Source organism: Littorina saxatilis, linkage group LG14, assembly GCF_037325665.1.
Source record: "Littorina saxatilis isolate snail1 linkage group LG14, US_GU_Lsax_2.0, whole genome shotgun sequence".
Classification (NCBI taxonomy): domain Eukaryota; kingdom Metazoa; phylum Mollusca; class Gastropoda; order Littorinimorpha; family Littorinidae; genus Littorina; species Littorina saxatilis.
This window is the reverse complement of record NC_090258.1, coordinates 35,016,077-35,029,004: the sequence shown is the minus strand read 5'-3', so window position 1 is coordinate 35,029,004 and position 12,928 is coordinate 35,016,077. Positions and strand designations below refer to the sequence as shown.

At 41.1% G+C, this 12,928-nt stretch overlaps 1 protein-coding gene across 1 annotated transcript in view; it reads right to left on the bottom strand.

Moving 5' to 3' along the window:
- Nucleotides 1-7,250: 7,250 nt before the first annotated feature.
- The window catches only part of LOC138947645 (proliferation-associated protein 2G4-like), a 55,523-nt gene continuing 49,845 nt past the window's right edge, over nt 7,251-12,928 (bottom strand). The window contains exon 13 of the mRNA XM_070319153.1: nt 7,251-9,438. Coding sequence (XP_070175254.1) covers nt 9,331-9,438 — 108 coding nt within the window. The 3' untranslated portion in view covers nt 7,251-9,330. The remainder of the gene's footprint in view (nt 9,439-12,928) is intronic.

The window sequence follows — 12,928 nt, the reverse complement described above, 5'->3', positions numbered from 1 at the left end:
TGGTGACTGGTCGCCCTGTCACACATACCCCCTACTTTTGTATGTGACACGTCCTCGTGTCACGACCACGAAGAGAGATAAGGGAGATGCATCTAGCAATACTACAAAACACGGCAAGCTAAAATCAGAACAAAGAACAACTCACTCACTCCACTCACAACTCACCTGCAGGCAAGTGACCGTCTCTTCCTAGGAGAGCGGCTTAAGTTCAAAGGATCAAAGACTAGTCAGAACATGGACACAGACGGCTAAGCGCGCTTAGGATCTACCGGTGACTGGACATGTGCATCTCAAAATTTAACGTAGAACAGATAATGGCATTACACAAAACATAAAGCGATCGGCAACATGAACTACAAACACTAGACTGGACAATGACAAAAACTTTACTCTATAATTGGTGACTGGTCGCCCTGTCACATTTGTTTGTTCGTTCGTATGTGTTTTATTAGTTCGTGTGTATTTGTGTTTGTTCGTGTGTTTGTGTGTCATGGAATTTTGATGCTTGTTGACTAGGTGGTCCGGTATTGGCTTATCAATGCACGGGGTTTACACATTCACACACTCAATCACACATCTCTACCCACTCAGATGTCCTATTTTAGCCTTATATATTGAGAGACACAGGGTGTCGGCTGGCTTCGATTGAAGCGTGCAATGTTTATCTAAAAACTCATGGGGTTTCAGTTTGTGTTCGTTGACAAGGGGGTGAAGGTTGCGGACATCTTGTTGGAGTGATTGGCAGCGGTCAATGTGACAAAGAGGTGTAAACAAGATATTAACTTTTCCCATTCACAGAGACGGGGAAAGAATTTGTGAGCGCATCCATCCGTGCGAATTCTGCGAAGTATTTTAAGGATGGTGCGTGGGGAGTGTAGGCCTGTTTCGTTTTGTTTGTCTGGGCAGAATAAGCCAACCATGGGCATCGCCTTCTGTTTTTAGTTCTGTTTCCCAGAGACGCCAGGCAATATTGGCCATTTTGTGTTTTGCTTCCGTCTTTGTTAATTTTAGGTCATGAAATGCTGCTTGATCTATGACGGCCTCTTTTGCTGCTCTGTCAGCCATACCATTGCCTCTGATCCCTGTGTGTGAGGGGATGTACATAAGGGTCAGTTCTGTTCCAGAGGTGACAGAGGAGCAATATTTCCGTCTGAATCTCTCCCGGTTTCTGGAACCTTTTTGGAGAACAGTCAGAGCAAAAAAAGACAGAAACACAAGCATATCTTGAAGCAGAAAGACAGAAATAGACATAGATACAATCAAACCTTGAAGCAGAAAGACATAGACACATGCATACCTTGAAGCAGAAAGACCGAAAAAGATAGGGACACAAGCATACCTTGAAGCAGACAGACAGAAAAAGACAGAACACGATTATACATTGAAGCAGAAAGACAGAAAAAGACACAAGCATACTTTGAAGGACAAAGACAGAGACACAAGCATACTTTGAAGGACATAAGCATATACATAAGAGACATAAGCATATACCTTGAAGCAGAAAGACAGAAAAGGACAGAGACACAAGCATACCTTGAATCAGACAGACAGAAAAAGGCAGAGACACATAATTAGACATCGAAGCACAAAGACACAAAAAAAGAAACACAATCATACCTTGAAGAAGACAGAGACACAATCATACCTTGAAGAAGACAGAGACACAATCATACCTTGAAGAAGACAGACAGAAAGAGACAGAGACACAAGCATATCTTGAAGAAGACAGACAGAAAAAGACAGAGACACAAGCATACCTTTAATTAGGCAGACCGAAAAAGACAGAAACACAATCATACTTTGAAGCAGACAGACAGAAAAAGACAGAGACACAATCATACCTTGAAGAAGACAGACAGAAAGAGACAGAGACACAAGAATACCTTGAAGCAGACAAACAGAAAAAGACAGACACAATCATACCTTGAAGAAAACAGACCGAAAAAGACAGAAACATAATCATACCTTGAAGCAGACAGACAGAAAAACACAGAGACACAAGCATGCCTTGAAGCACAAAGACAGAGACATAAGCATACCTTGAAGAAAACAGACAGAAAAAGACAGAGACAGTTATTATACCTTGAAGCAGAAAGAAAGAACAAGTCGCGTAAGGCGAAATTACTACATTTAGTCAAGCTGTGGAACTCACAGAATGAAACTGAACGTAGTCCGCCGCTAGTGCAAAAGGCAGTGAAAGTGACGAGCCTGTTTGGCGCGGCAGCGGTTGCGCTGTGCTTCATAGCACGCTTTACTGTACTTCTCTTCGTTTTAACTTTCTGAGCGTGTTTTTAATCCAAACATATCATATCTATATGTTTTTGGAATCAGGAACCCACAAGAAATAAGATGAAATTGTTTTTAAATCGATTTCCGAAATTTTATTTTAATAATAATTTTTATATTTTTAATTTTCAGAGCTTGTTTTTAATCCGAATATAACATATTTATATGTTTTTGGAATCAGAAAATGATGAAGAATAAGATAAACGTAAATTTGGATCGTTTTAAAAAAATTTTGTTTTTTTACAATTTTCAGATTTTTAATGACCAAAGTCATTAATTAATTTTTAAGCCACCAAGCTGAAATGCAATACCGAAGTCCGGCCTTCGTCGAAGATTGCTGGGCCAAAATTTCAATCAATTTGATTAAAAAATGAGGGTGTGACAGTGCCGCCTCAACTTTTACAAAAGCCGGATATGACGTCATGAAAGGTATTTATCGAAAAAAAGAAAAAAAACATCCGGGGATATCATTCCCAGGAACTCTCATGTCAAATTTCATAAAGATCGGTCCAGTAGTTTGGTCTGAATCGCTCTACACACACACACACACAGACACACACAGACACACACATACACCACAACCCTCGTCTCGATTCCCCCCTCTACGTTAAAACATTTAGTCAAAACTTGACTAAATGTAAAAAGACAGAGACACCAGCATACCTTGAAGCAAAAAGACAGAACAGGACAGAAACCCAAGCATTACCTGAAGCACAAAGACAGAGACATGCATAAGCATATATACCTTTGTGGAGGGGGTTCGGTAAAACGATGTTTTGTTTTCTTGTTGATGTGTTACGGACTCACTGGACTGTGACCAGAGACTATAGAGTATACAGAGACGCGTCATCCTTATGGAAAGCCGTTTGGCTCATAACCATTACACGTGTAATAAATCATAAATACACGTACACGTGTAATAAATAATTAATACACGTGTATTTATTTCTTATTGCACGTGTAATTTATCTTTTTTCTTATGCTATGGAATAGCATCATGATTAAATACACGTGTAATAAATATTTCATACACGTGTAAGAAATGATTAAATACACGTGTAATAAATATTTCATGCACGTGTAAGAAATGTTTATTACGCGTGTATTTAATCATTTCGTACACGTGTATGACATTTTTATTACACGTGTACTAATCATTAATTACACGTGTATTAATTATTTATTACACGTGTACTAATAATTTTTTACACGTGTAATGGTTATGAGCCAAACGGCTTTCCATAAGGATGACGCGTCTCTGTATATACTCTATAGTCTCTGGTCCTTCTTTGCGCTGCGGTGCGAAACTGAGACCGGCCAGCCAAAGCGCGGGAAAAGAGCCACACCCTGCCGCACAAGGTACGGCTCGCGTATAGCGGCTGCTGTCGGCTGTGTTTTTATCACGTTTATATTAACACTAGAGGAATACCCGGCTTTGCCGGGGTGAATCGCGAGACAGAGACAGACAGCGTGGCGGTTCACCACAATCACCTTTGAAGGCGAAGTCCTGTCAAACGGGATTGAGAATTTTAGAGCTTATTTCTTAGCCCTATATTATCTGTTATGGCTTCTCAAATGCCAGAACATACAGACAGACAAAAGCCGCCAGACCCCATCACAAACAGAACTCTACAATCCACAGGTGTTGCCTCCACACACACACACACACATAGACACAGACATAGAAGCCGTATATATCTATCTATATATATATAAATATATAGAGATAGATGACAGTGGATTTTTCGATAAATAGATTCGACCTTTGCACTTTTACAGTGAGGACAACTTACGGGTACATGCAAGGAAAGCCCACAACTTCGGCAAGGCGAACAACTCTGCAGAGTCTGCTGTGAAGGGAGACGGTAGTCTCCCTGTCACACTCGACCCCCTTTGAATGAACTTAGGTCCCTCCCAGGTGGAATGGGAACAGCACGAAAATGATTCAGTGGCCTGAACATTTCATGTCGAGTCCCATCGCTGTCGACGACGCCAAATGTAACCGAGTGCCGAAACACCACAATCACCTTTGAAGGCGAAGTCCACTCAAACGGGATTGAGAATAACTGTTATGGCTTCTCGAAGGAAGGCCTGAACATACAGACACACCAAAGCCGCCAGACCACATCACAAACAGAACTCTACAATCCACAGGTGTTGCCCACACACACACACAAACACAGAGACACAAGAATACCTTGAAACAGACACAGAAAAAGACAGACACAAGAATACCTTGAAACAGACAGACATAAAAAGACAGAGACACAAGAATACCTTGAAACAGACAGACAGAGACACAAGCAGAAAAACAGGAAAAGGCAGAGACAAAATTATACATTGAAACAGACAGACAAAAAACGACAGAGACACACGCATACCTTGAAGCAGAAAGACAGAAATAGACAAACTGTGCAAAACAATTATTGCACCCATTTTCGTACCCCAACTAAAACGTTCATTTCCGTGTCATTTTATTCAAACTTTATATGCTATTAAAGGCCCTTCACTGGGCTATCTGGCACACTTTTCGGATCAAAGATTTCTGTTATAGGTATCACGTTACCGCTGCCGAAGTAAGGGTACCCCCAAAATCGACCTGACAAAAACGTATGGTACCAACATAAAAATTTTGAGGAGTACCATGACAAAAAGCGCTAAAAAAACGCCTGAATGGGTCGATTCCAAACTTTCATGATCTCAAGTCTACACATACACACACACATACTATGGCACAGGTCCGGCACCACCTTTCCCCGCTCACACACACACGCACGCACTGCACGCATACACACGCACACACTTTGCTCGCCTGAAAGTTAGAGGAAAATTAGTAAATATTATACGTTATTTGCGTGTTTGACCAAAATATGACATTTTACACAGACCTCGACAGTCATTGTTCACCTCGACCGCTAGCGCGGTCTCGGAGAACAATGACTGTCTCGATCTGTGTAAAATGTCATATTTTGGTCAAACACGCAAATAACATTTATGTATCGATCGAATTCCTTTCAGGTACTTATGACTTTGTTGTTGTTTTGACGATTGAACGAGCACACACACACATTCATGCAATCCACATGTATGCAATCAAACACATAAGCTTCATATTTGGGCGTTTCAGGTTGACCGAAACTTCAAAGGAACTACAAAACACACGTCATGTACTCACTTTGTTGTTGTTTTGACATTGAACAGCACACACACATGCAATCAAACACATGACGGTTTTTTTGTGAGTTCCTTTGAAGTTTCGGTCAACCTGAAAAGCCAAATTATAAAGTTTTGTCGGCCTCTGACGTCACATGACTCAAAGAAGGGAAATCCAATCTCCAATCGATAACTGAGCGAATGTTCACGAAACGATCAAACCGTGGACAAAAGACCGATTATAACATTTATTTTACTAACAAGCTGTCTGTGTTTGTGGATGCGAAAGTTGGGCAAACTCAATGTGAGTGTGTGTGTGAGTTTGTGTATTCGTGTGTGCGTGCGTGCGTGCGTACGTACGTGTGTGTGTTTGTGTGTGATTCATGTCCCTGCCCAACTTTCGCAAACACGAAGACAGGCATCCTGAACTGAGGCCAAAAATGAGTTACTTCCCTTCGGGTCTCATTCTATCCCTGACAGGATGCCTTGGTTTTCCTTCTCTGGAGAGGAAATCGATTTTTTACACATTTAGATCTTTTCGTAATGTGTTATGGATATAAGCAGATTCGCGATCGTCGATAATGATTTTTCATGGTGTTGTGTAATTTTTAAATTACAAAGGAATTGATATGTAAGACAGTTTCAAGCGAGCTATCTTTCGCGGATGTATATACTGTGCAAACACAAGTGTCACGTGATAATCAACTTTGGCTTCGGTGCAGACGATTTTTTCTGTAACCAGTTGAGAGTGATGCAACCATATAATCACGGTCTCCTTCCGACAGCAGTCTCAAAATTTCAACTTGTTTTGACCTTAGAACGATGTCTTTATCATAACTGTGAAGAACAGAACGGAGATCACTGTCGAAGTCGGCCAATTTGCAATCATTTTCGTCTCGCGAACACTGATCTTAAATCTAGATCAGTGCTCGCGAAAAACATATGGGAGATAACTCTGTATTCTTGTTTTGATAGATTCGCGCAATAATTTAGCATGCTGTCAGAAAGAAACTGGCGATAGCTGTGGAGCGATGATTATCAGAATGGAAGACAGGTAGCTGGGCAGTGAAATAAATGTTATAATCGCTCTGCTGTCCACGGTTTGATTCATCACTCGTAACTCCAGTTTCAAGTCTTTGAAAAATTTCGCTGGACAGACATTTGTGGTTTAGTTATGCCATGTTTATTGAAAGACTTGAGTTTTCACATCCATTTTCGTCTACACAGATATTGCATGACGACATTTCACCAGAGTCTCGGTAACACTTGATTTGTTGCATGTTATGACCACATTCCGGCCCACATTGTGCGCATGTTGCAGGAATCCCATTGTGGACTGTGATTTGCTGCCTGACTTTGACCACAGGCGGAAGGTATCGTTCACTGGACCACTACGTCTTTCTATAGTAGTGGTCCAGTGAACGATACCTTCCGCCTGTGCTTGGACTTTCACTTGTGGAAATAAGCAGCCTTCTGTGCTGACCCAATTCCATCGTCTGGCCAAAGAGTAACGGGACTGCCTGGTACCTATCTCACAAACCACTCAGCCATCAACTTAACACCAATAGATCTGTCAAAATATAGATGTACTTTATGGACTTTTTGTAAAATAAAAAAAAATTCTTCGCTGAACGATTTTTGAATACCTGCAAATATCAGGTGGACTTCCATTAGTGAAATATCAGTATATTGAATAAATGTTTAATTTTGAATTGGGAAATGTTGCTGGTTTTTTTAATCACTTTCATGTAATGCGTTTTGTGTGCCAGCTAGTGCATCACCATAGAAAACACACACACACACAGCAGAAGTGAAAGTCTGAAATAAATTTATTCAACCATTTCCAGTTCTGTAAACAGGCTGGAAACGAAGATCTCCACCCTCTCCAAAACCCTTGACCACAAAATAGTTGACAAATAAAATAAGGAGCTAGAGAGGGTAGCAGACCAGCATTTTGATGGAAGAGAGTTCCATGCACTGGGTCTGAAAGTTGTCCACACTTTTCACAGGTCAAACAAATGCTGGCACAGCAAAAACAAATGAAGGGGATTGTGTGAAGCCACCTTTATGCATATCATTAGCTATAGTACACAAGGAGTCAAAAATTACATGATAGTTCCTAAAAGAATGAAAATTATTCTGAGAAAACATTTTTTCACATGCACAATGTGCATCCACAAACTATTCAAGTACTGGTCAGTCGCAGTTCAGACTGCACTTTCAACATATATTGACAGAATAAATTGTGTGAAAGTGACTGCAAGAGAATGGTACAATTAACTTCCACCTGCAAAATGTACAAAATAGTGATATTTATGATGGAAGAATAAAGATTACACATGGAGGGGTGATGACAAATAAATGAAGTTCTTTACAATTTTGATAAATTTAGCAAAACTGCACGACACATTTTGTAGACAAACCGATAATGCTTTACCAGCATTTCAACCTATACTCGGGTCTGTTCATGAACACTTTGTTGTTATGATCTACTGTGTCTTACATGAATCAAATGTACTCCTTGTACACTCACACTTTGTAATGATTCAAACCCAGTCGCATGAAATAAAACCCTCCTAGCCGTGAATTTACTTCCCAAATCCAGAACTTAAAAAAAAAATTACTGAGAACAGTGTCAGGCACTGCAAACATTTACCATTCACTTCCCGTTTCTCACAAATTAAAAAAAAAAAAAATCAAAATCAGATTATGTTACATACACACAGATACAAATTCATTGTTGGTTCAATGTGTGTGTCATCATTAACATTTTCAGGACTTCTCAAAATTCATAATTTGAAATATCCGACCGTTACCACATGCAGTCAGTCATAACAAAAAGAAATCTTCACACTTGACGAGAAGGGGGCACAAGAAAAAAACTGTCTAGGAAGACCATCTGAGCTAGCAATCAACAAGAAATATTCACAATCTGTAGAAGGAAACAAGATATATTATGTCCACCCACCTCCACGAGGCCTTGGTTTTGATTTGGCAATGCCATTGTCATACAACAGACACCTACTTGAGGGCCAGGCAAGTAACACTGGTTAAGCCCTGCATCTCCCTTACAATGTTGTGCATGCGTCACATTCAATTCCAAAGCTTGAGCAACGACTGATACACTTCCCTTCATTTACACAGAGAGGGACAAAATATACTGTAGTATGAACCTTGAATGGAAAGTATGTATCTTCAATGTATTCCATGACAGTTTTTGGCCGAGCGCTTACTTTCAGACGACTAAAATACCAAGCTTGGTTGTATTCCACGACAGTTTTTGGCCGAGCGCTTACTTTCAGACCACTAAAATACCAAGCTTGCACAACCATCAGCCAACCACAATATACAGCTCTCTAACACAGTTTCTCTAGTCTGTGTGTCTTGCATTTTTCAGCTTTATCTTCTAACAGGGATAACTTTGCATCAAGCAGAATGCCACTCGGGGCATCTGGGTTGGTATATGGAGAGGTAGCTGACACCGAGGGTCCTTCAATGCTTTTTGTCACAGTACCGAGTGATACATGTATGTTCATGATGGCCTCTTCAGGTTGACAAGTGGTGGTGTGCACAACATGTTGCAAACATTCTGCAACTGTGAAGTCAACAACAAGATTGGCCTTTCAGTATTTCATGCATGTCATGGCAAAGGAAGAAGTCAAAGATGAAGCTGAAAAATGTATAACACCTCGACTTCTTGAAAAACATTTTTGTGGTATTATTCCTATTCCTGTGGCACTGTAAACCCTAACCCGTGTTTTAACCTGATGGATCCTCCTGCACCCCCTCCATTCCTTCTTGCATGACACAGACCCCCACTCCTTCCTGCACACACTTGGTTCCCATGACAATAGCGACAGTGTCGAAGGTCAGACTATGCAGACATTCTTCTCAATCACTTGCATCCCCTGCCTCCCCAGCGTTCTCTGATAACGACTTGCCAGCCTTCTTCTTCTTCTTCTTGGCCGCTTTCCTGGATGCTGATGCTGCCAGCAGTGACTGGAACACAGAAACCATATCACAGTAAAATCTATCAATCAATCAATCACTGCAACACAGAAACCATATCACAGTCAAATCTTTCAATCAATCACTGCAACACAGGAACCATATCACAGTCAAATCTATCAATCAATCACTGCAACACAGAAACCACATCACAGTCAAATCTATCAATCAATCAATCACTGCAACACAGGAACCATATCACAGTCAAATCTATCAATCAATCAATCACTGCAACACAGGAACCATATCACAGTCAAATCTATCAATCAATCAATCACTGCAACACTGCACAAGAACCATATCACAGTCAAATCTATCAATCAATCAATCACTGCAACACAGAAACCATATCACAGTCAAATCTATCAATCAATCAATCACTGCAACACAGAAACCATATCACAGTCAAATCTATCAATCAATCAATCACTGCAACACAGGAACCATATCACAGTCAAATCTATCAATCAATCACTGCAACACAGAAACCATATCACAGTCAAATCTATCAATCAATCAATCACTGCAACACTGCACAGGAACCATATCACAGTCAAATCTATCAATCAATCAATCACTGCAACACAGGAACCATATCACAGTCAAATCTATCAATCAATCACTGCAACACTGCACAAGAACCATATCACAAAATACCCGTGTGACCTGGAATAATAGGCCGTGAAAGGTGGATGCAGCGCCTAAAGGCAGTCGATCTACTGGCCGATGTGAATCTATATATATATACGACTAGTGTCTGTGTGTCTGTGTGTCTGTGTGTGTGTCTGTCTGTGCGCGATGCACGGCCAAAGTTCTCGATGGATCTGCTTCAAATTTGGTGGGCTTATTCAGAGAGACCCCGGACACAACCTCATCGATGAGATATTTCAACACGTGCTCTCAGCGCGCAGCGCTGAACCGATTTTGGTTCCACCTCAGCTATTTTGGTTCCACCTCAGCTACCCGGGCCCCCATACCGACACACCATAGCCGCTACACCACATCACAACGCCAAAGTTCTCGGTGGATCTTTTTCAAATTTGGACACCGTATTCAGCTACACCCCGGACACAATATCATCGATGAGATATTTCAACACGTGCTCTCAGCGCGCAGCGCTGAACTGATTTGGGTTTTTGTGTTCATTTCACCATTATAAGTAACTCTTCCTTATCTTCTCCAGTGTTTGGCGTTTATCTCCCTTCCTTCGTGTGGCTTTCCCGTTTGTAACTTACTATTACTATTTTTAGAATGTCACTGCGCTGTCCACTGCGCTGTCCACAACGCTTCCCTTGCACCCGTAAGTTGTTCTTACTGTTGAAGTGAAAAGGTCGAATCAATTTATAGCCACGCGAAAAATACACTCTCACCTATCTCTATATATTTATAGATACAGATATGCATATATATATACGGCTTCTCTGTGTGTGTGTGTGGTTGTGTGTGTGTGTGGGCAAAAACCTGTGTATTGTAGAGTTCTGTTTGTGATGTGGTCTAGCGGCTATTGTCTGTCTGTATGTTCTGGCATGTGAGAAGCCACAGCAGATAATATAGGGCTAAGAAATAAGCTCTAAAATTCTCAATCCCGTTTGACAGGACTTCGCCTTCAAAGGTGATTGTGGTGAACCGCCACGCTGTCTGTCTCTGTCTCGCGCCGTTCACCTCAAATTCCCGTTTCTGAGTAACTATTTTTAGAATGTCACTGCGCTGTCCAGAACGCTTCCCTTGCACCCGTAAGTTGTTCTTACTGTCAAAGTGAAAAGGTCGAATCAATTTATAGCCACGCGAAAAATACACTCTCACCTATCTCTATATATTTATAGATATAGATATACATATATATATATACGGCTTCTCTGTGTGTGTGTGTGTGTGTGTGTGTGTGTGGGCAAAAACCTGTGGATTGTAGAGTTCTGTTTGTGATGGGGTCTAGCGGCTTTTGTCTGTCTGTATGTTCAGGCATTTGAGAAGCCACAACAGGTAATAATTATAGGGCTAAGAAATAAGCTCTAAAATTCTCAATCCCGTTTGACAGGACTTCGCCTGCAGAGGTGATTGTGATGAACCGCCACGCTGTCTGTCTCTGTCTCGCGATTCACCCCGGCGAAGCCGGGTATTCCTCTAGTGCGTGATATATTGTGTAAAAAATTCCATCTCACACGGCATTAATAGGTAACATGCGCCTTGAGTCGCCTTGTGTGGTGAGATACGTGCGCGATATAAATCCTCGTAAATAAATAAATAAATCACAGTCAAATCTATCAATCAATCAATCACTGCAACACAGAAACCATATCACAGTCAAATCTATCAATCAATCAATCACTGCAACACAGCACAGGAACCATATCACAGTCAAATCTATCAATCAATCAATCACTGCAACACTGCACAGGAACCATATCACAGTCAAATCTATCAATCAATCAATCACTGCAACACTGCACAAGAACCATATCACAGTCAAATCTATCAATCAATCAATCACTGCAACACTGCACAAGAACCATATCACAGTCAAATCTATCAATCAATCAATCACTGCAACACAGGAACCAAGCTTCAAGCTCACACTACCATGTTCACTGACGCACATCTGCCCAGGCTTTTATGTGTTGACATACCAATAATCAATCAATCAATCAATGAGTCTTATATCGCGCATATTCCGTGGGTACAGTTCTAGGCGCTCTGCAGTGATGCCGTGTGAGATGAAATTTTATACGGCCAGTAGATTGCAGCCATTTCGGCGCATATTTACCTTTCACGGCCTATTATTCCAAGTCACACGGGTATAGGTAGACAATTATTAACTGTGCCTAAGCAATTTTGCAAGGAAAGACCCTTTTGTCAATCGTGGGATCTTTAACGTGCACACCCAATGTAGTGTACACGGGGGGAGGTTCGGACACCGAAGAGAGTCTGCACACAAAGTTGACTCTGTGAAATAAATTTCCGCGGAACCTGGGATCGAACTCACGCTGACAGCGGCCAACTGAATACAAATCCAGCGCGCTATCAACTGAGCTATATCCCCGCCCCACAATAATCAATTGCCTGGGTTCATTCTGTGCAGTGGGAATGTTTTTGGTGGTGAATCAGTTTTGCAGATGGACATTTGTGTCGCATGCCAAAATAATTCTACAAAAAATGTCCACAGGAAGCTGTGAATTTTTTGTCATGTGCTTCAGCCCTTGTAAAACATCTGAACAGATCTGTGGTGATGAACACCATTGCTTACATGAGATGAAAAGTACTGTTAAAAGTTGTTTCGCTGAACTACCTTTGTACATTGATTTCAGCTACATTTTCTTTGAAACAAGTCTGATGCAAGTATGAGTAAAATTGGTGAAAATGCCTGACCGTTCGTGCGAAAAATGTCATTTCTGTGTCCATGCGCACACCAATCTACATCAGAAACATGTTATCTTCCTCTTTCCCCCCTGTGAAAAATGGTTTGAAAATGACGCAATATTCAGGC